Source organism: Bos indicus x Bos taurus, chromosome X (genome assembly GCF_003369695.1).
Source record: "Bos indicus x Bos taurus breed Angus x Brahman F1 hybrid chromosome X, Bos_hybrid_MaternalHap_v2.0, whole genome shotgun sequence".
Taxonomy (NCBI): domain Eukaryota; kingdom Metazoa; phylum Chordata; class Mammalia; order Artiodactyla; family Bovidae; genus Bos; species Bos indicus x Bos taurus.
In genome coordinates, this window is record NC_040105.1 from 11,358,843 (window position 1) to 11,386,417 (window position 27,575).

Below are 27,575 nucleotides of genomic sequence, written 5' to 3' on the forward strand. Positions count from 1 at the left end.
ACAGTTTGGCTGTAAGCAAAACATTTTCACATTTTAAATTTGGGGAGATTAAATCTCTTTATGTTCTCAGGTTGATGAAGAGAGAGCTCTAGTTTTTATTATTTATAATCAATTCTGCTTCTCCAAACTCATCCTCCACTCAAAAAATAGGCATCCACTACTAACAAATTAGTGTATATTATATATTGCCTTTATTTTTTTCTCTAGGGGACTTGCTTTGTTATTTTAAACCAAGTATGCCTGCCCATTGTTTGGTGACATGCCCTTTTCGCTTAATCTGTCTGGATGTATTTCCATTATAGTAGACCCATCTCATTTATTTGCCACATGGATGTCTCACAGTCAAGCCCTTCTTGACTGCTAGCTAGCTGGCAGTAGGATATTAACGTTTCCTATACCTTGGTCACCAACGGATATTAGGAGTACATTTTTTGTTGTTTATTATTTGAATAGATGATAGAGTCACATGGTTGAAAAGTAGAAGGCATAAGGAACCAATGTCTCCATTTCCTGCTTGTGCAGGCAGCCATGTGTCAGTCTCTTGGATATCCACATAGATTTTTAGTACATAAGGAAAGAATATTGTGTTTGCCAGGGCTGCCATAACACGTGGACTGGGTGGTTTAAACAATGGGGATTTCTTTTATAGTTCCGGAGGCTAGAAGTCCACAATCAAGGTGTTGACAGGTTTAGTTTTTCCTGAGTCCTCTCATCATGGCTTGTAGAGGACCTTTGCTCTGCATACAACTCTTTCCCTACCTCCTCAACCCCATCTCTCTGTGTCCAGATTTCCTCCTCTTAGAATACTACTAGTGAGATTGGATTTCCCTGTATTATACAGTAGGACCTTGTTTATTTTACATATAAAGAGCTTATTTTAACTTGAATTACCTTTTAAAAGGCCCTATCTCCAAATATAGTCACATTCTGAGGGACTGGCGGTTAGGCTTGTTGAATATGAATTTTTGGAGGGACACAATTCAGCCCCTTACATACAGTGTGTGTGTAGGTATTTACAAAATGTAATTTTGATACTTGTATAGGTTTAACTAATAGCTTAGTGATTTCCCCAAACTTTGAAGCATCTTTTCAGTAACTTTTTTCCAGTTAGTTGGCATTTCAGAGGTCTAGAGCTGGGCAGCAAAAAGTTTTTATCCAAGGACCATATTTTTGTGTGTGTAAAGACAGGCTGATGGAAGGGGGAGTAATCTAGCTTCACAGTGTAACTTAAAAGACCTGGTGAACAGAGGCTCCCTGAGCAAGGCCAGTAACTGAAATGGGACAAGAAGGGGAGGAACAAGACCCAACTAAGAGCTTCGGCTGTCACAGCAACAACTCACTGATGGAAGAGCTCTTCATGCTGCAGCAAAAGGTAGCTGAAAGTCTGATTCTTTTAAGAAAGTAAAAGGCACTCGGATTGGTGTTGCACAAAGATGAGAAACGGAGAAAGTGAGAGTTGAGCAAAGCAGGCGACTGCAGTGGCAGGAAGGGTGCAAGCAGCTGCAGAGCCCCAAGGGAGCAGGCAGGAGGGAAGTGGGGCACGCTGTCCCTGTCTGGACCAGGGACCCCAGGGTTACAGGTCCGATGGGGGATTTTGTGCTGTCTTTGGATATAAAGCCTTTGAGACAGGGCAAGGTTAAGGAAAAGGCAAACTACTGAACTTGGGAGGTGGACAGATGTACATTTGACAGTTGATGTAGCGGTTACAGTGTGCTGCATGGAAGATGGCAAAGTGCATATTTGTTAGTGAATACTTAACTGTTTTTGTCTCTTTCTTCCCCCTTGGGAAAAACTCCCCAACTGAAGTTAAAATATCGAAGATGGTCCACATGTTAAAACCTGGCATTTCATGTTTCTGTGAAACCTTGTATAAGCTTTCACAGTGCCAGCAGCTTGGGGTGGTGGGGCAGGGAAGCAGTAGGTAGGAAGAAGGCTCGGTGTAGTCCGTGGATTCTGAGAAATTACCACTGTGGACTGTCAACCAGGAAGTACTGTCCTGACCATAGAGGGGATGGATGTGGGTGTAGCAGGGCGGAGGAGACCCACGGTCCCTACTTAGGTGGAGAACGTGGGCACCACTGAAGCATCCTAGGTAGTGAAAGAGGAGTGAACCGGGCTTGTGCATTTTATTTGGATCACTGGGAGTGCTAGTGTAGATGACAGGCTTAACGCTGACTTGTGTGTGCTTGGTGGGCCCAATGCCCAGGGTGCTACTGATGTCCCCCAATTCATCTTGCGTTCCAGAACTTTCAGTGACATCACTTACTCTTTTTTGCAAGCTCTTTTGCATTTTTTGCTTTCGTTTTCCTAATAATCAGTCCCTGATCTTCCCCTTACATGAGTCCTGGTTCCATCCTTTGAGCTGTCCTATTTCAGCAGGCTTTTCCAGCACAGCCCATCTCTGAGATCCTGCCCACTCCTATGCCCATCACTAGATCTGCCTTCACGCTCTGACAGAGGCAGGCACATATGAAAGCCGATCCTTAGCCACAGGGATCTGCTGCCACAGGGCCTGTGCTCTCATTCCCATCTCACTGTCAAGAGCCTGGTGACAAGGCTATTTGCAGGGCACTGCTGTCCTGTGGATGAGCGGGGATGGGAACCATCAAACACCACACGGCTCAGCTCCTGACTAGGGCACTGCCTCCCCTCTGCCTTATATGCTCCGGGAGGGTAGAGCAAACTGTATACGATAAGTACATGTGTGGGTCTCTCCAGTGAGCATGGCTGAGTTACTCCTGGATTTCTGAGTATCTTTTTCTGCTCCCAAAGCTCTGGCACCGGGTTTGAGGAGATCTGGATTCTGTACAATGAGTTACAATGTATGTTTGCAGACTTTCATTAGGGGAGATAGGACTAAAATGGTTGAGGTGGTGGGGAGAGCAGCACCTAAAAATTCAACATTGGGAATTCCCTGGTGATTGAATGGTCAAGGGCTTGGTGCTTTTGACTGTTGAGGGTCCGGGTTCAATCCCTGGTCAGGGAACTAAGATATCACAAGCTGTACAGCGCAGCTAAAAAAAAAATCGATACTAAGCTTCCATAATCTTGGACAAACATCTTTATTTAGGAAATCAAATAAATAGGGTAAAAAACTGTGATAGCAGCTTCACACAAAGACACAAGACCAAACTGAGAATTCCTTGCTCAGGTCATTCAGAATGGAACAAAATTCTTCAAGTGCTCACAGCACAGAAAATACCTGGTTTTCAATGAACATTTACTTGCTTTTCAATGGACATTTACTGGTTTACAATTAAGATCCCACACTGTTATAGTAAAAAAACAGACCACTCCCGCCCGTTCAGGTATACAGGTATACAGCCTGAAAAGCCTAGAGTACAGCTAATGTGATACAAGCTTTTCTTTGTTTACAATTCTAAAACTGCCTTACAACCTTCTACTAGTACATCTATCAACAGGTTCACTTAATCCTTAGTTTATTGTCTGATGGAAAGGAAACAAGAACATAACTTGTCACTGTGGTCCTGGCCTCCCACTATACAAACCTGGGCTCAGGAGTCTCGAATTACAGCAGGATCACTGTTTCTAGTCTGATAGGGGCAGGCCTGTGGCATTTGGCACTGCAACACAGTCTGCTCTGGCTTCTTGGGCGGAGCTATGTATACTGCCTATGTGTTTTCATAACATCTCTTGATCTACAGATGAGCCCATGTATGTGCTATCAACTTCATTCCCTACTGCAGAAGCTTATCGTTTTAAGTCTGCCTACCAAATCTTAATGATATTTGGTTCTGGAGTGCTTCATCAAGATCAACTATCTGAATGAGGAAAGTCAAAAGCTTATTCTCAATTTTTTAAAATAAAGACATTTCAAGATTACCAATAAAGAGCTCTTTATAAATAAGTTTTCACAAGCAAATATCAATCTGTTCATAGCTGTAAGAAACTGAATATACTATTTTTAAAATATAGAAGCAATTTCATTAGGCTTAGATAAACAGACTACCAGTAAAACTTTACCATGCTATTTAATCATTACTTACAATGTACACATTCCTGAGTATACCCCACTGTAGTGACATTGTGTACTTCTGAATTTTTTTGCATTCAGCTTAAAAGGTGTTTCTTCCCAAGAAACTGAACTTTTCTGTCAAATGCACTGGATCGAATAGGAGAATTGGGTTCATAAAATGGATTCATTGCAAACTAGGAGAGAAGAAAGTACTCAGGTGAGCTTGTCAAAGTAAAAAAGGCTGACAAATCATAGGTCTCTAAAAGGAAGATATTTTAAAGTTTTAAGTAATTAAAGGCATTCAAAACAAAAGTCTAAAGACCACATTTTTAAGTTTCAGTGAAGATGTTCCATTCTTAATGTCCCATTAAGGAAATTTCTGTCTTGGTGTTCCAGGGTAGTACCTGTGGCAAAACCCATGGCAGCACATATCTAAGCACTACCTGTGTAAGCAAAACCAACTCCTGGGATCCACCCTATGTGTGAAATACAATTACACTCACTTTCAACTATCAAGATGTTGATTGATGTGGAAGGCCTCTGGCTATATAAAACACACTAAAAATCTGCCATATCCTCTGACTGAAGGAAAAAGTAATACCACACTACTTTTAAAAGTGTGGTAATTTTTAACAATCAGATTTTTAATACTCTGCTTTAACACAAGGCAAGTGATCAGTTTCTCAGATGATACAATGAGTAAACCATAATATATGTGAGGGGAAATTAGTACTGGATGGAATCACAAGTGAGGAAAGGAGTTACCAACTTTTATACCTTAATCGATTGGTGGTGTCCATCTTTATAAGAGGGCTAAATATTCTCTGCTACTTCTGACTAGGAATATTGACTGTTAACTATGTGATATGCAAAAAAATCTTGTGCAAATAAAGAACATTTAAATTATTAATATACTGTTAGCACTGCAGTTTAACCACTCACATCGTATTACTATTTCAGTTTTCCTAATTAAGTATCAAGAAATGCAAGTGGCCCCTTTCTCCTTGAGTGACTTTGATAATACATGAAATCACTTCCTACCGGTTTGTGATCTACATTCATTGCACTGTAACTTACTTGTTAATAAGCAGATGGGAAACAGTCTGAAATAAAATCATGAAGCAACTTCCCTTATATAGACTGCTTCTGTGTCTCTAGTTATGGTTCCCTCATAAAATCAACTATGTGCACCAAAAGGGAAAGAATGAAACTGATCTAAAAATGACTACGAGTTGTCCTCCATGTGTGTTAAGCTGCTGATAGAGACCTGCCTGCTGAGGGAGCTGTGAGGAACAGTCCTGCTGGGGGGAAGCTAAGCAAGGAGGAAAACTGGGCATCTAAGGGGGTTCCCTCTACAGGCCAGTGTCCTGTCATAGTTGGCATGTCTTTTATAATCAGATTTTACAAGGTACAGAACATATCATACCTTTATGTATAAATCATAGACATCAGTAAAGAAGTTCTTGATTCCATCTTCTTGCCTGACATCATGCAGCATAATAAATCTCATATGTGAAATAATTAAGGTATAATCTTTAGAAATGAAAACTGAAAAGTTGATCAGTTGATAAAATAGTCTTCGATTCACATGCAGTGTATTGTGCGATGGAAAAGATAAACCCATAAACTGGATTCAGAGTTAGGTTGCTGCTGCTAAGTCACTTCAGTCGTGTCCAACTCTGTGCGATCCCATAGACGGCAGCCCACCAGGCTCCCCCGTCCCTGGGATTCTCCAGGCAAGAACACTGGAGTGGGTTGCCATTTCCTTCTCCAATGCATGAAAGTGAAAAGGGAATGTGAAGTCACTCAGTCATGTCCGACTCTTAGCGACCCCATGGACTGTAGCCCACCAGGCTCCTCCATCCATGGGATTTTCCAGGCAAGAGTACTGGAGTGGGGTGCCATTAGTTTTATCTTGAAGAGAACATAATCTTTTTTAAGTTAGAAAGTAACTACAAAATAAAATCACCCTTGATATGGTTCAGATAAACCTTAATTTTATGAGATTAGACTTTAAAATTATCTGTTAAACAAAAGATGTTTTTTTCCCCCCAAAAAAAAATTAAAAAGCACCATCAATGGCCATTTTTTACCTAACACTTTGCAGTCCACAGACTCAGAACCTGGCATCCAGATCTCATGCTGGTCTGGTTTGTCACCCCAACCCTTTGTTAGAGCTCTTTATTAAACAGGTAAGGATATGACCAGCAGTGACAAATGCTGAGACAAACCATTCATTGAATTTGTCCACCGTCTTCAAGTACATATTGTTCGACAGCCACATGTTCTCATCTACGAGGTCGAGGGCAGCGTGAGCTATGAACTGGTTCAGATGGCGGTGATCGTCCTAGGTGACAGTGAGTGACACCAGATTAACACTTCCATTCAGGGAATTCTAGACACAGCTTGCTCATGGGGAGTGGGGGGAAGCTTTCTGCTATTAAAGGTCTTCAGTGTTTTCACACTATTTTCTAATCTGGTATCTAAAACTCAAATAGAAATAGCCAATTACTTATGAAATGTGTTCAAGAAACTATAAAGATTTTTAAAAATTTGGCAAGAAGGAAATTATCAGATTGCATGAGCATTTAAGCATGGGGGAAAAAAAAAGGAAACTTCCTTTAAAAAACAAAGAGTAGATCCTGCTTTCAATTTTTCTCCCCTTCCCCTCCCCTCCACTCAGATCCTCCTTTCAAGAAGTACACATCTTTTGAGGAGGAAGACAGGAAAATACAAGGTAGGCCAGGGAGGTGGCGAGGAAAGCCGCAGGGACCAGCCTCGGGTTGGGGCGGGGCTAGGGCTTGGTGAGCAGGGGACACAGCCTGGCACTGGCTACTCTGAGGCGCAGGGAGATCCCAGGGCTGCCAACCCGGCTCGGCACCAGCTGTGTGCAGTCACCTGTGCTGACAGCGCAAGGTGATCCTGTCAAGCTAGAGATGTCCTTCTCATGGGCCTAAAAGGCCTAACTGAAGAAGGCGGGGCTGTCGCCCTGAATGTGGAGGGAATTCACAACCTGGAATGCAGCCTCATGCACATGAGATGCTTACTTTCAAAGTGAATTTTTCAAAGGACCCCTAGGTTCCCCCATTTCCTGGGCTGCAGTCCTAACCCTCAGAATGTGGCCGTATTTGGAAAGAGGGTTGTTGAAGACGTCATTAGTTACCATGAGGTCATGCTAGCAGCAAGTGGGTCCCTAATCCAGTGACTAACGTATTTATAAAAAGGGGGAAATTTGGAGACAGGCTCACATGCAGGGAGAAAGCCGCAAGGGACTGCAGTTCTGCCACAAGGCACGAACTGCCAGCAGCTGGGAGAAAGGCCTGGAACAGGCCTTCCCTAGCACCTTTGGACGGGGCTGGCCCTGCTGATGGCTTGATCTCAAGGCTTCTGGGCTTGCCAACTGTGAGACAATCTGATTCTGCTCCTCTCAGGCGGCCAGTGTCTGGTACTATGACTGCAGCTTTGGGAAACGAATGGAGCTTCCTGGCTGAGGAGGCTGTGCCTGGACTGGAGGAAGGTGGTCAGGTGCCCTGGAATCCCTCACATAAGTAAAGCATGTTTATACTTCAGTCCCAGCACACGGACAAAACTTAATTTATTTCTCAGAGAAATGGATATGTTTTGTGTCTGGCTCATGGCAGTCTTTCCCTTTGCACCTATGAGCAAACTTGATAGATCAGGAGAAAACTGTAGGAATGGTTTACAAAGGTGAGTGGTAGCAGGAGAAAGAACTAAGATCAAGTAATGCAACAGTTTTTATAGGCACTGCTTTGCCTACACGAGGCCAGTGGAATGAGAGAAAAACTATAAGTAGCTGCATACCACACAAAGCAACTACTGCTGCAGCGATGCCTCCCATCCAGGTTTCAAAGAGCAGTGTGTTCCTGGGAATGTGGGCAAATGACGGAGCAACAACACCTGCTCAAATAATACCTTGGATTTCTATCATATTTCAGTGGCAAGGTCTGAACAGTTGAAAAGCGTCCTACATTGGACATTACACATCATGACTAATTTCAAACATCAGTTTCTGTCTTAAAGGACGTTAAAGCCTATTTTTGGAGGCTGAGAAAAACACAGTGCAATGGTCAGCAATTTACTTGGAATATGGCTTTGTACAGGGAGATGGAGGGACATCTCTCCTCATCCCAGGACCCTACAGCTCTGTTTACTCGAGTGGCACCACGTTCCTGAAGCAAGCTGGTTTTTTCAGAACCACTCTTGACAACAAGAAAGTTGGGTGCCGTCACCATGAAGGAGAGCATGAGGGCCCCACGTGGCCAGTGGATGCTGTGGGAAGTCGATGACAACTGCCATCCCAGGGGTGGCAGGAGGACATGGGAGTCGAGGTCTATCTCAACCTCTAGCCTGTCTGTCCTGCTGGAAAAGGTGATTTGAGGGCACAGAAGGGGCTTTCTTGGCATTTCAGGGCTAGAGTGCCTGCCCCTGCAGACCCAGGATGATCACTGCCTTTGGCGGGTGATCTAGGGACTGGCAACCAGGGAAAGGAGACCCAGGGCATCCTGTGAGCCTGTGCCAAGTGTGTGCTGAACTAGAGCACGCAAACACAATGCAGAGGACACTCCCGGCTGGCTCCTCTCAACCTGCAGGACTGCAGAGCAAGCCACCTGTAGTTGTGCTGGGTCTGCAGTGACCTCATCTGTCCAGACCCCTTCCAGTCCCACAGTCACATCACACCAGTATCATTACAGCAACACAAGTGCTACGGGCTTTTTTAAGGTTTCATACGCACTTTGGATTCTGCTTTTCCAGCTGGTAAAAACTCCATTTCAAAAACTGGATTATCATGGTGACCAACGATGACAAAGTAGAAGCTTCCAGACATCGTCTTCAATATAGCTCCTAATTAAATGAAAATAATGTGTATTTTTAGTACTCAATACAAAAACCCAGGAAGTGAAGAACTCCATTTTTAACTTAAACCTAAATTGTAGAGGAGGTGGCCCCTAAAGTGGCATGCTTTCCATGCCAAGATTGATAGACACCAAATGATAGATACCATACCAAGATGATACCAAAGTGCTGCAAATCTGGAAGTGGCAATAATCCTCAAGCTCCAGTGAGGGGAAAGGTGTGGAAGCCTGCAATTTTCACAGAGCAAACAATGACATCATTCCATTCCTATAGATACATAGCTTGTGACTGATACAATTTATTTATTTGTGATATGTTCTGGAGAATCCACTACTACATTTTCATAGGGAAATTAGAAGACCTCTAACATGACATCATAAAAACAACATTCTCCTGATGGGAAAGTGTGGACCATGGAGGGTAAGCCGGCTTCACTGTGGACTGGGCCAGTGAGCCTGGGCGCTGAGTGGGAAACAATGTACAGCTGCAGAGCGCTGTGCAGCACTGCCGTAGTCATCAGACTGTGAGGCGCTTGTCTTCTTCCCACCTGACGGCTCTGTGCTAGGATGTAACTGCACAGAAAGGAGCCTGTGATAGGCCTCCTCAAACATCTTTCCAAAGAGAGGAAGAAACAGTGCTGTACTCTAGAAAAGATGGAAGAAATCATAATCCCAAAGGAAGACATTCTGAGGCATAAAGAACTCTTGGAACAAGGGTTGACAGGTTTATTAAAGGCATAAAAAGAGAAAACAGGGGTGCTGGGGGAGAAATCAATGATTCTGTGACTTTTAGCACAATCACAATCTGGATGGATGGACGGGCAGACAGGCAATGGACTCGTGTATGTTGTTTTAGCACAGGGTCTTCTGAATCAGACAAAGCCAGGTTCATGTCTAGCTCTAGCGACACGAGCACAGGCACACGGAGATGTGCAGAGGAAGGGCACCCTGTGGAGCGGGGACCTGCTTAACCAGGTGCCAACAGTAAGGTGTGTCAGAACCCAGGGCTCATTGAGCCTCAGCGGGACTTCCATGCCATGAAACCTGAAGACAAAGGCAGGGATGATACCAAAGTTCTGCAAAACTAGGAGAAGTGGCAATGATCTTCAAGCTCAAGTGAAGGGAAGGGGGTGGAAGCCTGCAATTTTCACAGAGCAAACAATGACATCATTCCTTCTTGCTGGAAAAGGATTCATAGGTGGAGTTTGCCAAGGGAAGGGCTTGCTTTCTTCAGCACAAACATCTAAGAAGCAGCAGGGAAAAAAATACTCAAGGAAGATCCTTCTCCCTCTGCATACATGTTAAGCAGCAGCAGAAGACACTATATGTATAAGGAAGATTACCCTTCTGCTCTGGCCCCCAAACCCACTCAGCCCCATGTGGAAACTCGTGTTGGGGAGAAAAGCATATCCTAAGAAGAGCATAAGGATAAACAAGAAACTGCAAGAAAGAAAGGGGTGGTCACAAACCCGTCAGCTACATAGAACGTGAGCTGCTAGTCACGTGATTTCACACAGGCTTGAAGAGAGGATGCAGAGAAGCTGACCGGCGCAGTGGACGAAAAGGAAGCAGCAAGAGCACATAACCACCTTGTCCCAGGAAGGCAACGTCTACAGCCATTTAATACTCGGGGCCGAGCAGAGCTGAGACTTGATCTAGAATTCTGTGCTGTCTGATAGATGGGACTTTCTGCAAGGAGGGAAATGATCTCCATCTACGCAGTCTTTCTGTCACCTGAAATAGGGGCCCTTCGAGTGTCTCCAAGGTCTTAAGGTGTGGGGGTGTTACAGAGCTTGGCAGTGGGTGAAACTGAGGAACCGCAGGAAGAATTCAGGATGTTGCCAAATGTCTGGCTGAGGGGGTCAAGCAGAATATCAAGGTGATGAAACTACAAAGGAAATCACAAAGAGAAGCAATAGGGATGAAGATGAACGGGTCAATTCTGCATGTGTGGTGGCAGCCAGAATAAGGTCCCCTGGCCCCCACCAAGATGCCCACATCCTAAGCTTGGGAAACTGAAAATTAATCTAGGTGGCAAAGGGCATTAAGGTGATGCAACTAAGGCTGCCCATCAGCTGATCTTCAGGTAGGACAAGGATCCCGGCTATTCAGGTGGATCCAGTGTAATCACCAGTCTTTAAAAGTGGAAGAGGATAGAACCCCAGGAAAGAGTTGGGGGTTCTTGGGAGGGGGGGAAACGTGGCAGTGGGTGGATCGCCACAGAGATGAAACCTTGCTGGTTTTCAAGATGGAGGAAACAGCCATGAACCAAGGAATGTGGGTGGCCCCTAGAAGCTGGAAAGGATGACGAAACAGATTCTTCCAGAGAGCTTCCAGAAGGGATTTACGCCCAGTGAGACCCGCGTTGGCCTTCTACCCTACAAAATGGTACGATAAGTTTGTGTCGTTTTAAGCCAGTAAATTTGTGGTAATGCATTATGGTGGCAGTAGGAAACTAAGAACGTGTCAAAGCTGAAAAAAACCTGCAGGCTTAAGAAAAAGGGAGGTAGAAGAGACTGAGGACAGAGTGAGCTTATTTTCCATGGGTCACAGGGTTCAGAGCCCCGTGGAAATGGGGGGTGGGGGGCCAATAGTGCATCAAGGTAGAGCAACTCAGAGCAGTACAGGGACAAGAGTGGAAGAGAACAGCAGCTGGGTTTTCTAGCTAGGGTCTCATACTCCTAACACAGCCTCGAACAGGAAACTGCTTGGTACTAGCGGGACGGACCTGCAGGGAGCAGGGGGAGGGCGTGCCGTTGTGTGCTCAGTTGTGTCCGACTCTGTGCGACCCCATGGACTGTAGCCCGCCAGGCTTCTCTGTCCATGGGATTCTCCAGGCAGGAATACTGGAGTGGGTATTTCCACTCCATTTCCTCCTCCAGGGGGAGGGCACAGTGCTGGAATGTAAGAAAGGGAAGGCAGGAAGGAGGTGGGGGGGGGGGGGCGGGAGGCAGGATTAACTAGCCTCAACAAGGACGGGAACCTTCTGAAAGTTCTAGTGCCGAGGCCCTCCAGGGCTTTGACTGATGAAGCCAGTGTCAGGTGACGAACAGCACGCTTGTGAGAAGCTGCCACAGTTGTTAAAATAGGATGAAGAAACCCTCCTATACAAGGGCAGGACTTGTTGGCTGAACAGAGGGGAGCCAAGACTCCCGTCTGTGCCAAGAACAGCTGTCTGTGGTGGTTAAAATGTCTTGAACTGCTTTTGAGAGAGAGAGAAGTGAAGAAATCAACACACAAGGAGTTCCGGACTTCTTGAAGAGACCATGTACAAGATGTGAGAAGTAGGGCACTAGCTAGTAATGGCCATAACGTGGGACCAGAAAGCCAGGAGGCTTGAGTCAGAAGGGCAAAAGCCCCACACAAGCTGAAACGTGTGCTATATGTTCAGAAAAACAAGAGACGTGCAGGCTACTATCAGGAAAAAGCAAGGAAGAATGGTCAATAATTTGAGGCACCTGGTGTGTAAACAACACGGGACACAGGTGTGTCAAATTTGAGTTTTCTCAAAGAATGGTTTTCACACAGCAAGTGTGGGAGACATGAGGTTAGGCAGGCTATAAACCCCAAGATGGGCATGTTAAAAAAACATTTGGGTTAACAACTCTGACGGTGTGACTACTGACCAGGGACATTGAGAAATCATAGGAATAGAAAGAGCCAGGCTTTCAGAGGTTAGTAACTGTTATGCCAACTTTCAGAAAACAAAGAGGCTTATCTTGAAGTCAGAGTACCGCTGAAGAGATTAAAACACCAACAGAAACAGGTATGAAATGCCTGTCTTCGGTCAGACACTAACTATGCTGGGAACTTCTACGATAAACTAAGTCCTTTAACGTGTATCCTTAGAAAGAGTGGGTTCCTACTCCCTTGTTCTAGAAGAACAAGTCATTCCAGACCTGCACTCCCTGTTGTGAAAGGGAACTAGGGAGATGGTGAGTCACCTTCTGAAGTCATGTGGTTCTCCACCTAAAAACTCATGGGAGACCAGTAGCCTGGGTGACAGCCTGGGGTACCCCCAGAGCAAGAGCAGTGCTGGGGACCCAGGGTGTGCACGTTCTCTGCTGAGGGAGGGACAGGAGGGGCCTGACTGGAACGTTCACATGCTCCATGTCACTGGCTAGCATGGAGTTTCTAGGGAGCCTTGGAGGTTGACCTTCACCTAGTGCAGCTCAAGGGGTTTGCATCAGTAACTGAGATGAAGCCAACTTCTCACACCCAAAGATAACGTGCTAAAGGCACCTAATTTATTAGAAGGCTAAAGTTAGGATTCAAAAGACCTCCACAGCTAGAAGAAATAGGTGACATGAACAGGACAGAATTTAAAGAATTCGAAATAAAGTTCTATACTTGGGCTGAAAAAATCAACAGCACAAGGGGAAGAGGGAAACCTAGTGTTAGAGTAGCTCATCTATGGGGACCGCTTCTCATTTACTGCCAGCTCAGTCAGAGGCAGCAATCCAATACACTGGCCAGAAAAGCTAATGCAATTCCAGACTGCATTAAGAAAAGATGATGTCCTCATGATACCATCTCTGGGGAAGATACTCAGTTCTGGGAATCACAGTTTTAAAATTCATTAACTCTGAACTGTGTGTGTTGGGAGGAGGGAAGCATTTAGACTAAGGAATGCCGTGGGAACAAGACAAAAGCTACTGAAGGAGCTGAGGATGTTTAAAATGGAGGCAGGTAAGACCTTTTGTGGAATAGATGCAATCTTTATAAATATGATGCCGTCTATGGGAAGGGATTTGACTAGGGATGCCAACTGGTTTTTCCCCATGAGCTTGTTCTTATCAGCTGGTAGTGATAGCCAGGAACTAGTGCTGAGAAAGATTCTGAGACTAAGGGTGGTCGGGGGAAAGATTGCTGTGATCAGTTACCACGTCTGCTATGGGTGTGGGAAAGGGCAGCGCCTATGTGAGTGCCAAGTATTTGCTAAATCTGAACTAGACAGATTTATTCCAGACTGTTCCAGAGGCCAAGCCTAGGGCTGCTCCTTTGAAGTTACCTGGAAAGACATTTGGGTGAATATAATTGAGAACTTAGTAACCAAGAATTATCAGGTTGCCTTGTGAAATGACTCCATACTAACATCTTAGAACATTCTTCATCAGCTCACTATTCTGCTCAACAGCCTTAGTGCTTCTCATCCAACTAAATACCAGTATCCAAAACCTAGTACCACGTTGTTCTACCTCAGCTACAGTGGATTGGTATACTTATTTTTTCCCTCTCCAGCTGATTGTGTCCAGTCCAGACTTATTTCTCTCTTCATGCCTGGAATACTCTAATTCTATATGTTTACCTTACCCATCTTTCAAAGTCTACCCAAATCCTTCCTTCTCCAAGTATTTCCCAACCCAACCTACACGGTCTCTACCTCCTATTTAAGTCCTGTCACTCTTGATGCCTATTAAATCGTTTAAGCCTTTCATAGCTAGGGGTGAAAATTCACTGTACTCTTCATTGCTGCTCACAAAGCTAACACTGGCCCAATTTTGTCCTTGTAGGTAGGCCTTAGATACCTTATACCCACAGCATGGGGCTCTGGAGTCAGGCCAGATGCCTCACTGCTCTTGAAAGGGTCCTGATTTTTTTATTCCTTTCAGAATTTTCGCCCTTCCTCCTTTGCTTTTTGTCCACTATCCAAATACTACCTAACAATGCCCTGATGAAGTCAGTTTTCAGAGATGTGCCCACTTATGTCCACCCCCAACCACTTTTTCTAAAATCTTTACTTGGTCTACAATGCATCTCTGACTCCAATGGTAAAGAATCCACCTGCAATGTAGGAGACCTTGGTTCGATTCCTGGGTTGGGAAGATCCCCTGGAGAAGGGAGTGGCAACCCACCCCAGTATTCTTGCCTGGAGAATTCCATGGACACAGGAGCCTGGTAGGCTACAGTCTGCTGCTGCTGCTAAGTCATTTCAGTCATGTCCGACTCTGTGCGACCCCATAGACAGCAGCCCACCAGGCTCTGCGGTCCCTAGTATTCTCCAGGCAAGAACACTGGAGTGGGTTGCCATTTCCTTCTCCAATGCGTGAAAGTGAAAAGTGAAAGTGAAGTCGCTCAGTCGTGTCTGACTCCTAGCGACACCATGGACTGCAGCCTACCAAGCTCCTCCGTCCATGGGATTTTCCAGGCAAGAGTACTGGAGTGGGGTGCCATTCAGCCTGCTGCTGCTGCTGCTAAGTCGCTTCAGTCATGTCTGACTCTGCGCGACCCCAAAAACGGCAGCCCATCAGGCTCCACCGTCCCTGGGATTCTCCAGGCAAGAACACTGGAGTGGGTTGCCATTTCCTTCTCCAATGTGTGAAAGTGAAAAGTGAAAGTGAAGTCGCTCAGTCGTGTCCGACTCTTAGTGACCCCATGGACTGCAGCCTTCCAGGCTCCTCGGTCCATGGGATTTTCCAGGCAAGAGTACTGGAGTGGGGTGCCAATGCCTTCTCCCAATTCAGCCTATGGGATCGCAAAAAGTCGGACACAATTAAGCGGGTAACACTTTCACAATGCATCTTAGTTCTTAGCCAATTCTCTGGCTATGTTTTCAGCATTGCTTCTTGAGAGACTTTTCTAATTAGATTTAAGCATCTTGGGCACCCAGCTCACCTATCTTCTTCACAGCACACACCAAGTGTAGCTCACTGGTTTTTAACCAGGGGCGACTTTGCCTCCCAGGGACAGGTGGCAATGTCAGGACGCTGTCAGAACTGGGAGGGAGGTGCTACTGGCATCGATTGGGTGGAAACCAAGGATGCTGCTCAGCATCTTACAGTGCGCAGGACAGCACCACAATGGAGCATTTTCCGACTCCAAACGGCAATAGTGCCGCAGTTAAGAGAGCCAGGGTGGGCTGAATAACCCAACCCAATGAAAGATATTACAAGAAGCAAAGCGCCTAAGCAGACGGACGTTTGCAGATTGAATCTCGGTATGGAATGGCCCCTGGGCTGTTGATGAGCTCAGCCGGCCAGGGACAGAGGGAAGAGAAAGGGCCAACACCCGGCTCCCGCGGGATAGGACACATCCCCCAGAGTCCCCAAGCGCCAACCGTCCACTCGCTCCATCCCCCTACCTGCGGCGAGACACCAGCAACCGAAACGCCCAGTTGCCGCGGAACCGAACCGCGTTCCTCAACTTCCGTAGGGACGCCGGAAGCAGCCCTCGCGATACTCCGCGGTACCGCCCTCGCGTAGTGGGCGGAGCTTCTGGCCGCAGCCCTACGCAGCTTGGCGCTTGCGCCGTAGTGCCCGGACTGCGGGGAGGGCTGGGATTGGCTTTGGGCGGCGCGAATTCCGGCCGACGCTGCACTTTCTTTAGCCTTCAGTCTTCCGGTTTCCGCCCGTGAGAGTCGCGCGTGGGCCACAGCCACGCCCCCCCCCATCAGAACTTCCAAGGCGCGCGCGTCTCTGCCCGAGTTCCTAGTTTGCAGTCCAAAGCGGAAGTTTCAGCTTGTTCCTCCTGGTACTCTGGGGTTGAGGCAGGACTCTGAAGGCAGGGGTTCCCCTAGGCCAGGGCCCGCATCCCAGGTTCGGACTCAAACTTGGGGCACGGTGGGGCGGGCTCGGGAGGAAGCCGACACCTGATGGCTCACGTGCCATCACCTGCCGCCTCCTCGAGGCGGGCGGAAGTGAAGCCTTTGGTTCCGTTAAAACGCCTTTCTCCCCTGGGCTTGTGAGGGCTTCCTTGGAGACCACTGGTCTGTGTGCAGAATTTAACATCTCCTCTGCCCGCCAGGTAAACCATAACCGATTTCTCTCCTGGTCCATCATGTTCCCCAAATCTGATGTGTTGAGTCAAGATGATCTGCGCAAAAAGCTGTACCAGACGTTTAAGGATCGGGGTGTACTGGACACACTCAAGGTATCAATTTTAGGCATATCTGTTAACGTAGATTTTGCAAGTGTAACCTGTGACAGGTGGTGCATGTAAATACATCCGTGTCTTGGGTATCACGTGATACAGAGATTGTGTTGGTGAGTTACATTGTTTCCCGTGTAACTCTTTAATCGTTAAATAAACACATTTTAGTAACGTTTGTTTTAGAAATCTTAGATGTTCCTGAGTTATGAAGTGGTTTTGTAATACTCGTATTTGAATGGAGGATATTGACACCATATAGGAAACATTAAGGGACTACTTACTGTAGAAAAGTTTGGGAAATGAGAAATTTCTTCTTTAAAATATATTGAAAGGTATAAATACTTGAGCAGCAAATATTTTTTAGGACACTTCGTGTATGAATTAACAGCAGGAAGTAGGATTAGCTCAAATGTGTTTTCTATATATATTTCATAAAAGTATTTTACACTTAAAGTAGGAAATTGAGGGAAAACTTTTTCTTCTGGCTGCTCCATTGTTTTTGTAGCCTTAAAAATACTTCAAACTCATCTGAGTTATAGAGAAACATGCAGAAGAGACGTCATCTCTAACACAACCACTAGTTGGCGTACTGTTTTATTTGTGTATCTTCTTTAATACGTGGTGATCATTTTCCTGTGTGTGGTTTTTGAAAAGAACATTTTATTTATTTATGGCTGCGCTGAATCTTCCTTGCTGCATGCGGGCTTTCTCTAGTTGTGGTGGGTGCGGGCTACTCTTCCTTGAGGTGCTCTGGCTTCTCATTGTGGTGGCTTCTTTTGTTGTAGAGCACAGCAGGCTTGAGGTGTGCGAGCTTCGGTAGTTGTGCACAGGCTTAGTTGCTCCGCAGCATGTGGCATCTTCCCATTTCAGGGATCCAGCCTGTGTCTCCTGCATTGGCTGGCAGATTCTTAGCCACTACACCACTAGGGAAGCCCTTCCTTTGTTTTTAAATGTTTCTTGAAATTCTAATTTTCATTGTCCAAAGCTGAGCCTGGTGCCATATACATAATTATGCAGCATTCCTCTGTTATTGAATATTTAAGTTATATTGAGGTTTACACACTCCTGCAATTGCACCTCTCACTTTTTGTTTTGGATAGATGAAGTGGCATTAGTGAATTAAAAGGTGTGAGCCATTTTAAGGCTCTTGGTTTATGTGTCTTTTTCTAGAAAGATTGTAATCTATTGACCGTTGAACAACACAGGTTCACTTATACTTGGACTTTTTTAATAAATATCTACTATGGTACCACACTGTTTGTGTTGGTTGAATCCACGTAATCAAATCTGGGGATCTAGACGGGGCCCCTAAACTCTGGTTCGAGAGTCAACTTCAGTTTATATTCCACCAGTATTTTGAAAATGCTTATCTCTCAGCAATATAATCATCATGACATGTTTTAAATCAATCTAAGATCGAGAAGCCCTTATTGTTTTAACATTCTTTCTTTTGATTATCAAGAAGGTTGTGCATATTTTCTGGCTGTATGTTTTCCGTGGATTGGTGGTTCATGTTCCCCTTGCCCATTTTTCCCCCCTAGAGTGCTAGTGTTTTCTTATTGATGAATTTCTTTTTGCTGTGTTTCTTATTGATGTATTTCTTATTGATATATGCTCTATGGAAAATTAGTCATCTTTCCAATTTTGTGACAATACAGTTGGTGTTCAATTTTATTTTGGCTCTAAAAAGGCTGAAGTTGCATTTTTCTATGGTCAAATCTTTAGTTTACTGTTTTCTGCTGATTATTCTCAGTAAGTCATTTCCACTAAGAATGAATATTCAATTTTTAAGTTTTTAAAAAGGTTTCATTTTTTGTGGTTAACTCTTTAACCTACTTGGAATTAATTGTAGTATGTCGTGCATTAGTCCACTTTCTTATGCAGAATTTTTCTTGCATCTAGGCATGGTGTATGTTCTTTTACTGTGCTTTGGATTTAGTTTAGTAGGATTCTATTTCATGTGTGTGGTCACAATTGATAGTGACCTATCATTATCCTTTTTTTGGCTTTGGTATCAGGATTATGCTAGCCTTGTTCTCTTTACAGCTGCAGCCTACCCTCTGAAATACTCTTTGTTCTTTGCAGCTGACCATTCGGTTTCTGTTGCACTAGCTTCATCAATGACAGGGAGAATTTTTACTTTCTCAGTCTGAGCTAATTTATTTTCTCAGTTTAAGGACTGGCCTGGGTGAGTTCTAATTTTTTAAATTCCCTGAAGTGTTTAGTGGTCTAATTCACATTCTGTTTGAGTGTTTGAAAAGAGTTTGTTTTAATGGTTAAGTCCAAAGTTATATCAATATCTGTTAAATGAATTTTATGAAATCTTTTTCCTTATTTTGAATCTAGTCTGTCAGTTTCTTTTTTTAAATTGGTGTATAATTGCCTTACAATGTTGTGTTAGTTTCTGCTGTACAATGAAGTGAATCACCTATATATTCCTCCCTTCTTCTTGCACCCACCATCCCACCCCTCTGGGTCATCACAGAGCACCTAGCTGAGCTCCCTGTGTTACACAGCAGCTTCCCACTAGCTGTCTATTTGCACATGGTAGTGTATATGTGTCATTCCTAATCTTCCAATTCGTTCCCCACCTGCCCTGTGTCTGCATGTCCCTTCTCTGTGTCTATGTCTCTGTTCCTCCCTTGCAAATAGGTTCACCTGTACCATTTTTTTTTTAGATTCCACATACATGGGTTAATATATGATATTTGTCATGAGTTAATATATGATATTTGTCATGAGTTAATATATTTGTTTCTTTCTTGCTGACTTACTTTACTTTGTATGGCAGACTCTGGGTCCATCCACATCTCTGCAAATGACTCAATTTCATTTCCTTTTATGGCTGAATAATATTCCATTGTATATATGTACCACATCTTCTTTATCCATTCATCCATCGATGGACATTTAGGTTACTTCTATGTACTGGCTGTTGTAAATGGTGCTGCAGTGAATGCTGGGGTACATGTGTCTATTTGAATTATGGTTTTCTCAGGATATATGCACAGTAGTGGGATTGCTGGGTCATAGGGTAGTACTACTTTTAGCTTTTTAAAGGCACTCCATCCTGTTCTCCATAGTGGCTGTATCAATTTACACTTCCACCGTCAGTGCAAGAGGATTCCCTTTTCTCCACACTCCCTCCAGCATTTATTGTTTATAGATTTTTTGATGATGGTCATTCTGACCAGTGTGAGCTGATTACTCACTGTAGTTTTGATTTGCATGTCTCTAATAATTAGTGATGTTGAGCATCTTTTCATGTGCCTCTCGACTGTGTTTATGTCTTTGAAGAAATGTCTGTTTAGATCTTTGCCCATTTTTTGATTGGGTTGTTTGTTGTTTTGATATTGAGCTGCATGAGATGTTTGTATATATTGGAGATAAGTCCTTTGTCAGTTGCTTCATTTGCAAATATTTTCTCCCATTCTGAGACTTGTCTTTTTGTTTTGTTTATGTTTTCCTTTGCTCTGCAAAAGCTTTTAAGTTTATTTAGGTCCCATTTATTTATTTTTAACAAATTTTTATTACTCTAGGAGGTAAGTCAAAAAAGATCTTGCTGTGATTTATGTCAAAGAGTGTTCTGCCTATGTTTTCCTCTAAGAGTTTATAGTGTCCAGTGTTACATGTATGTCTTTGATCCATTTTGAGTTTATTTTTCTGTATCATGTTAGAGAATGTTATAATTTCATCCTTTTACATTGTTGCTGTCCAGTTTTCCCAGCACCACTTATTGAAGAGATTGTCTTCTCTTCATTGTATTTTCTTGTCTCCTTTTTCACAGATTATGTGATGGTAGGTGCGTGGGTTTATCTATGGTTTTTTATCCTGTGCCATTGATCTGATCTGTATTTCTGTTTTGCTGCCAGTATCATTCTTTCTCGATTACTGTAGCTGTGTAATATAGTCTGAAGTCAGGGAGCCTAATTCCTTCAATTCTGTTTTTCTTTCTCAAGATTGCTTTGGCTATTCAGAGTGTATTGTGTATCCATACAAACTGTAAAAATTTTTGTTCTAATTCTGTGAAAAATGCCATTGGTAATTTGATAGGGATTGCATTGAATCTGTAGATTGCTTTGTGTAGTATAGTCATTTTCACAATATTGATTCTTCCAATGTAAGACATCTGTTTCTGTTTATATCATCTTTAATTTCTTTCATCAGTCTTTTCTGAGTACAGGCCTTTTGCCTCCTTCAGTTCAGTTCACTTCAGTTCAGTCGCTCAGTTGTGTCTGACTCTTTGCGACCCCATGAACAGGACGCCAGGCCTCCCTGTCCATCACCAACTCCTGGAGTTCATTCAAACTCACGTCCATCGAGTTGGTGATGCCATCCAGCCATCTCATCCTCTGTTGTCCCCTTCTCCTCCTGCCCCCAATCCCTCCCAGCATCAGAGTCTTTTCCAATGAATAAACTCTTCTCATGAGGTGGCCAAAGTACTGGAGTTTCAGCTTTAGCATCAGTCCTTCCAAAGAACACACAGGACTGATCTCCTTCAGAATGGACTGGTTGGATCTCCTTGCAGTCCAAGGGACTCTCAAGAGTCTTCTCCAACACCACAGTTCAAAAGCATCCATTCTTCGGTGCTCAGCTTTCTTCACAGTCCAACTCTCACATCCATACATGACACAGGAAAAACCATAGCCTTGACTAGACGGACCTTTGTTGGCAAAGTAATGTCTTTACTTTTGAATATGCTATCTAGGTTGGTCGTAACTTTCCTTCCAAGGAGTAAGCGTCTTTTAATTTCATGGCTGCAGTCACCATCTGCAGTGATTTTGGAGCCCCCCAAAAATAAAGTCTGACACTGTTTCCACTGTTTCCCCATCTATTTCCCATGAAGTGATGGGACCAGATGCCATGATCTTAGTTTTCTGAATGTTGAGATTTAAGGCAACATTTTCACTCTCCTCTTTCACTTTGCCTCCTTAGATAGATTTATTCCCAGGTGTTTTATTCTTTTTGTTGCATTGGTAAATGGGATTGTTTCCTTAATTTCTCTTTCTGATCTTTCATTGTTAGTGTATAGGAATGCAAGCCCAATGCATCGATTAGTGCTAGTAGTTTTTCTGGTGGCATCTTTAGGATTTTTCTATGTAGAGTACATCTGAAAACAGTTTAACTTCTTTTAAAATTTGTATTCCTTTTATTTCTTTTTCTTCTCTGATTGCCATGGCTAGGACTTCCAAAACTATGTTGCATAATAGTGGTGAGAGTGCACATCCTTGTCTTGTTCCTTATGTTAGAGAAAATGCTTTCAGGTTTTTACTATTGAGAATGATGTTATTAGTTGTGGGTTTGTTGTATATGGCCTTTATTATGGGCTTTTGTTGGGGTAGGTTCCCTGTATGCCCACTGTCTGGAGAGTTTCTTTTTTTTAATCATAAATGGATATTGAAATTTGTCAATTTTTTTCAGCATCTGTTGAGATGATCATATGCTTTTTATTCTTCAACTTGTTGATATGGTATATGGTATATACACAGTGATTTGTTTATATTGAAGAATCCTTGCATCCCTGGGATAAATCCCACTTGATCGTGGTGTATGATCCTTTTAATGCATTGCTGGATTCTGTTTGCTAGTGTTTTGTTGAGGATTGTTGAATCTGTGTTCATCAGTTATAGTGGTCAGTAATTTTCTTGTGATATCTTTGGCTGGTTGTGGTATCAGGATGATAGTGGCCTTGTAGAACAAGTTTGGGACTATTCCTCCCTCTGCAATTTTGTGGAAGAGTTTGAGAAGGATAGGTATTAACTCTTCTCTAAATGTTTGTTAGAACTGGTCTGTAAAGCCATCTAGTCCTGGCCTTTTGTTTGTTGGAAGATTTTAAATTACAGTTTCAATTTTATTACTGATCATTCACCTGTTTATTTCTTCCTGGTTCAGTCTTAGAAGGTTGTACCCTTCTAAGAATTTGTTCATTTCTTCCAGATTGTCCTGTTTATTGGTGTATAGTTGCTTGTAGTAGTCTCTTATCCTTTGTATTTCTGTGGAGTCAGCTGTAACTTCTTTTTTTTTCATTTCTAATTTATTGATTTGAATCCTCTCCCTTTTTTTCTTGATGAGTCTGGCTAAAGGTTTATCAGTTTTGTTCATCTTCTCAAGTAACCAACTTTTAGCTTAATTGACCTTTGCTGTTGTCTTCTTTGTTGCTGTTCCATGTATATCTGCTCTGATATTTATGATTTCTTCTACTACAGGATTTTGTTGTTGTTCTTTCTCTAGTTGCTTTAGGTGTAACGTTAGATTGTTGAGATTTTTCTTGTTTCTTGAGGTGATATTGAATTGCTATAAACTTCCCTCCTTTAACTGCTTTTTGTTGTGTGCTCTATAAGTTTTGGGTCATTGTGTTTTTGTTTTCATTTGCTTCTATGTATTTTTTTTTATTTCCTCTTTGATTTCTTCAGTGATCTCTTGGTTATTTAGTATATTGTTTAGCTTCCAGGTGTTTTTTAAAATAGTTTTTTCCTGTAACTGATATCTAATCTCATAGCATTGTGGTTGAAAAAGGTGCTTGATACAGTTTAAATTTTGTTAAATTTATCGAGGCTTGATTTGTGACTCAAGATGTGATCTTTCCTGGAGAATGTTCCATGTGCGTAAGAAGAAAGTGTATTCTGCTGCTTTCAGATGGAATGTCCTATAAATATCAATTAAGTCTATCTGTCTGGTCTAATGTGTCATTTCTAGCTTGTGTTTCCTTATTTTCTGTCTGGATGATCTGTCCATTGGTATAAGTGGGGTGTTAAAGTCCACCACGATTATTGTTACTGTCAATTTCCCCATTTATGGCTGTTACCATTTGCCTTATGTATTGAGGTGCTCCTGTATTGTGTGCATATATATTTATAATTGTTGTGTTTTTTTTGGATTGATCCCTTGATCCTTATGTAGTGTCCTTCCTTGTCTCTTATAATGATCTTTATTTTAAAGTCTGTTTGTCTGATATGAGTACTGCTACTCCAGCTTTCTTCTCATTTCTATTTGTGTGGCATATCTTTTTCCATCCCTTCATATTCAGTCTGTATGTGTCTTTATGTCTGAAGTGGGTCTCTTGCAGACAGCGTATACATGGGTCTTGTTTTTGTATCCATTCAGCCAGTCTGTGTCTTTTGGTTGGAGCATTTAATCCATTTCCATTCAAGGGCTTCCCTGGTGGCTCAGGTTAAAGCTTCTTCCTGCAATGCAGGAGACCTGGGTTTGATCCCTGGGTTGGGAAGATGCACTGGAGAAGGAAATGGCAACCCACTCCAGTATTCTTGCCTGGAGAATCCCATGGACAGAGAAGCTTGGTGGGCTACAGTCCACGGGGCCGCAAAGCGTCGGACACGACTGAGCGACTTCACTCACTCACTCACTCATGATCCTGTTACCATTTTCTTAATTTTGGGGGGTTTGTTTTTGTGGGCCTTTTTCTTCTCCTGTGTGTCCTGCCTATAGAAGTTCCTTTAACATTTGTTGTAAAGCTGATTTGGTGGTGCTGAATTCTCTTAGCTTTTGCTTGTCTGTAAAGTTTTTGATTTGTCCGTTAAATCTGAGTGAGATCCTTACTGGATAGAGTAATGTTGGTTTTATACTCTGTCAATTTCTGAGAGATGTGCTGAGGGTCCATAATTTTCATCTCTCCCACTTCTCCTCCACCACCCACAACATTTGTGGGGTTTTTTGTTTTGTTTTTTGAGCAGAGAAAGGTTTATTGTAGGGCCAAGTAAGGAGAACAGGTGGCTCATGCTCAAAATCCAAAACTCCCCAGTGCTTTTGGGGGAGAAATTTTTAATAGGCAAATTTTCTGGTGAGGGCTCTGTCCTTATTTCTGTCTTAGGGACATTGCAGGCTTGAATTCTGAAAATAGATTTCCCGCTTTGCATTGGCTTCTGGAAAGCCCCCAGCCACTTTTTGGATTCCTTCTAGCAAGTGCTAGATGGTGTGCTTTTTGTGTTTGTTTAGATGGAAATTCGTCTGTAATGTCATTCCACTGTTTGCTACTCTTCTTTTCATTTAACCCTACTTATAGCCCTAATTTAATTCTTACCCATTTCAGTACTTGTTTGCCAGACACTTTAAATCCTTTTAGTTAAGCTGGATCTGAATGTATTTCTTCTTCACTATGTTTCAAATTAAATTAAACCATTACATTTTACTGGTGGGGAAGGCTATAGTTTTCTCTTTTCAGTTACTTAACTGCATCAGATGAGACAAAGCATGTATATTCATTTAGTGTAAAAGTGTCATTTACTATAGGAGTTTAGATATACATATAATACATATAATAAGTTCTGTTCTACACTACTAAGTATATACTTTCTACTCTTTAGCTAAAGGATAGAAGAAAGAGATGGAACAAGATCTCCATTTGTTTCTTGTTTGTGTTCTATTAATAACAATTTCTTAGATGTTATTTACTGCTGAACTGCCATGAATCTAGGCAGTGTACTCTTAAACTCGGCCCAGTTGTGTGTTTCCAGATTATGTGCAAAATAGTTAAAATAAATATCCATTAGTTCAAATAACTTAGGGGATTTTCTTAAAACCCAAATGAATAATGATGCTCATGTTATAACCTTGAGAAAATTAGCCACGTTGAACCTTAATTTTATCCTTTGTAAGATAGAGGAAAATTATTACGTTTTACAGTGTCTAGAATTATAAATAGTCCACATGAAAGTGAATCTTAGTAAGTGTTTTTGGGTTTACTGATTTCTCTCTTGCATATATTATTTCCCTTTTGGGAACCTTATTTTACTTTGATTAATATACTTTAACATATTTAACCAGATATTTTCATCTCCTCCAATAATCTGCAGAGAATTGAGGGAGTAGCCGAATTTTCTCCTATATTTGAAATCCCAATGAAAAGTTCCTGAACTGGAAAGTGAAGTGAGTCTCATCACATTGTGGCTCACCCCCAGTCAAGCTGCTCTTTCCAGAACCCACTGGGCTGTTTGTCTCACAGGGTAAGACAGAGTGTGGAGGAGAAGGTTCTTAACTTGTGGCCATGAATCTTGAGCCATTCTGGAAATAAAAGGAAGGATTCTAATTCGTGTGACAAATCCGTGTACCTCCAGTGGAAAAAAGTCCTGCTGAAATTGTTTTCTCTTTTGTTTCATTTTTGTATTTGTTCTAGACGCAACTCAGAAACCAGCTAATTCACGAACTGATGCACCCTGTTCTAAATGGTAAAGTGCAGTCCCCATCCATCTCAGTGGAAGAGAGCTCCCTCTTAATAGGAGCTTCCAACTCTCTAGTGGCCGATCACTTGCAGAGATGTGGCTATGAGTATTCGCTTTCTGTCTTCTTTCCGGAAAGTGGCTTGGCAAAAGAAAAGGTAACATCTTTGCTTTTCTGAACTTTGTGTTAGTAGCTTCTTCCTCAGGTAATAACTAAGTGCTCCCTGGATAGCTGGGTCTGTTTCCTTTTTATCTCTGAAATTACATCATGTATTTGTTAATGTGACAAAGGAGTATGAAATCTAACATTGTTACCAGTTCCTTGGCGGCTTGCTCTGTCTTTATAAAATTGTGATGTTTTGGAGCTAGAATTGACCTGACACTCCATGTAGTCTGAGACCCTAAACTGCCATTTATCTTGAACATCTGTTGTGAGACTGCTGCTGCTGCTAAGTCACTTCAGTCGTGTCCGACTCTGTGCGATCCCATAGACAGCAGCCAACCAGGCTCCCCCGTCCGTGGGATTCTCCAGGCAAGAACACTGGAGTGGGTTGCCATTTCCTTCTCCAATGCATGAAAGTGAAAAAATAAAGTGAAGTCTCTCAGTCGTGTCCAACTCCTAGGGACCCCATGGATTGCAGCCCACCAGGCTCCTCCGTCCATGGGATTTTCCAGGCAGGAGTACTGGAGTGGGTTGCCATTATAGTAGATGAATTAGAGGTGAGGATCCAGCCTCTGGAGAGGTGAGATGATTTACTCAAACGGACATGATTTGTAAGTGGCAACCAGGGCATTAATCTACATCTACGATGTACTTTCGTAACTCTGCTACAGTCTCTTCAGATACTTGTCCTGTTTGTGATTAAGTAAGAGAAGAATACTGCTGCTGCTGCTACCGCTAAGTCACTTCAGTTGTGTCTGACTCTGTGTGACCCCATAGACAGCAGCCCACTAGGCTTCCCCAATCCCTGGGATTCTCCAGGCAAGAACACTGGAGTGGGTTGCCATTTCCTTCTCCAATGTGTGAAAGTGAAAAGTGAAAGTGAAGTCACTCTGTCGTGTCTGCCTCTTAGCGACCCCATGGACTGCAGCCTACCAGGCTCCTCCATCCATGGGATTTTCCAGGCAAGAGTACTGGAGTGGGGTGCCATTGCCTTCTCCGAAGAGAAGAATAAGTACCTTTTAAAAACCTGTGGAGTTCTTAAATAGCGAAACAGCTTTTTCCTAATTATTTTAACTGTCTCTCCACCAACCATTGAACATAGTAGTTACACTGTGTTATGTTAAAGGTAGATAGATATAGCCAACTCTCTGGGTTTTTTTAATAGACTTAATTTTTTAGAGCAGTCTATGTTTATAGCAAAAAGCAGTGCATCTGCTCCCTGACCCCACACAATCATAGCCTCCCCCTCAACCCCAGCATTTTCTATTGTGTACATTTTTACATTCAGTGAACCTACACTGGCACTTCATTATCCCCTGAAGTCTGTAGTTAACATCAGGGTTCAGTCTTGGGGTTGTCCCTGTGTTTTTGCTGTTTATCTTGGCCATAATTGCCCAAAAGTGGAATACTCAGAAGTTGTAAGAGAACAACAGTGTTGTTATTGGAAAAACTTAAAATTTAAATATCCTGTATAGGGACTTCCCTGGTGGCTCAGTGCCTAAGACTCCACACTCCCATTG

At 43.0% G+C, this 27,575-nt stretch overlaps 2 protein-coding genes across 6 annotated transcripts in view; one reads left to right on the top strand and one right to left on the bottom strand.

Moving 5' to 3' along the window:
• Positions 1 to 3,043: 3,043 nt before the first annotated feature.
• TRAPPC2 (trafficking protein particle complex 2) lies at positions 3,044 to 16,038 on the bottom strand. The gene is made up of 5 exons (XM_027535034.1): positions 15,932 to 16,038; positions 8,730 to 8,839; positions 6,179 to 6,323; positions 5,403 to 5,488; positions 3,044 to 4,170 (listed from the first exon to the last, which is right to left on the bottom strand). Exons 2-5 carry the CDS (start codon positions 8,820 to 8,822, stop codon positions 4,072 to 4,074), a joined length of 423 nt encoding a protein of 140 aa, XP_027390835.1. The 5' UTR covers positions 8,823 to 8,839; positions 15,932 to 16,038; the 3' UTR covers positions 3,044 to 4,071.
• Positions 16,039 to 16,132: 94 nt separating this feature from the next.
• The window catches only part of OFD1 (OFD1, centriole and centriolar satellite protein), a 60,441-nt gene continuing 48,998 nt past the window's right edge, over positions 16,133 to 27,575 (top strand). The window contains exons 1-4 of one of the 5 annotated variants that reach the window (XM_027535029.1): positions 16,205 to 16,320; positions 16,594 to 16,719; positions 25,530 to 25,679; positions 25,850 to 26,050. In XM_027535029.1, the coding sequence (XP_027390830.1) occupies positions 25,883 to 26,050 (168 nt within the window). In that variant the 5' untranslated portion in view covers positions 16,205 to 16,320; positions 16,594 to 16,719; positions 25,530 to 25,679; positions 25,850 to 25,882. Of the gene's footprint in view, positions 16,386 to 16,510; positions 16,720 to 25,529; positions 25,680 to 25,849; positions 26,051 to 27,575 lie in introns of those variants that run through there. The other 4 variants (XM_027535028.1, XM_027535031.1, XM_027535027.1 and 1 more) reach the window with 4 other exon arrangements.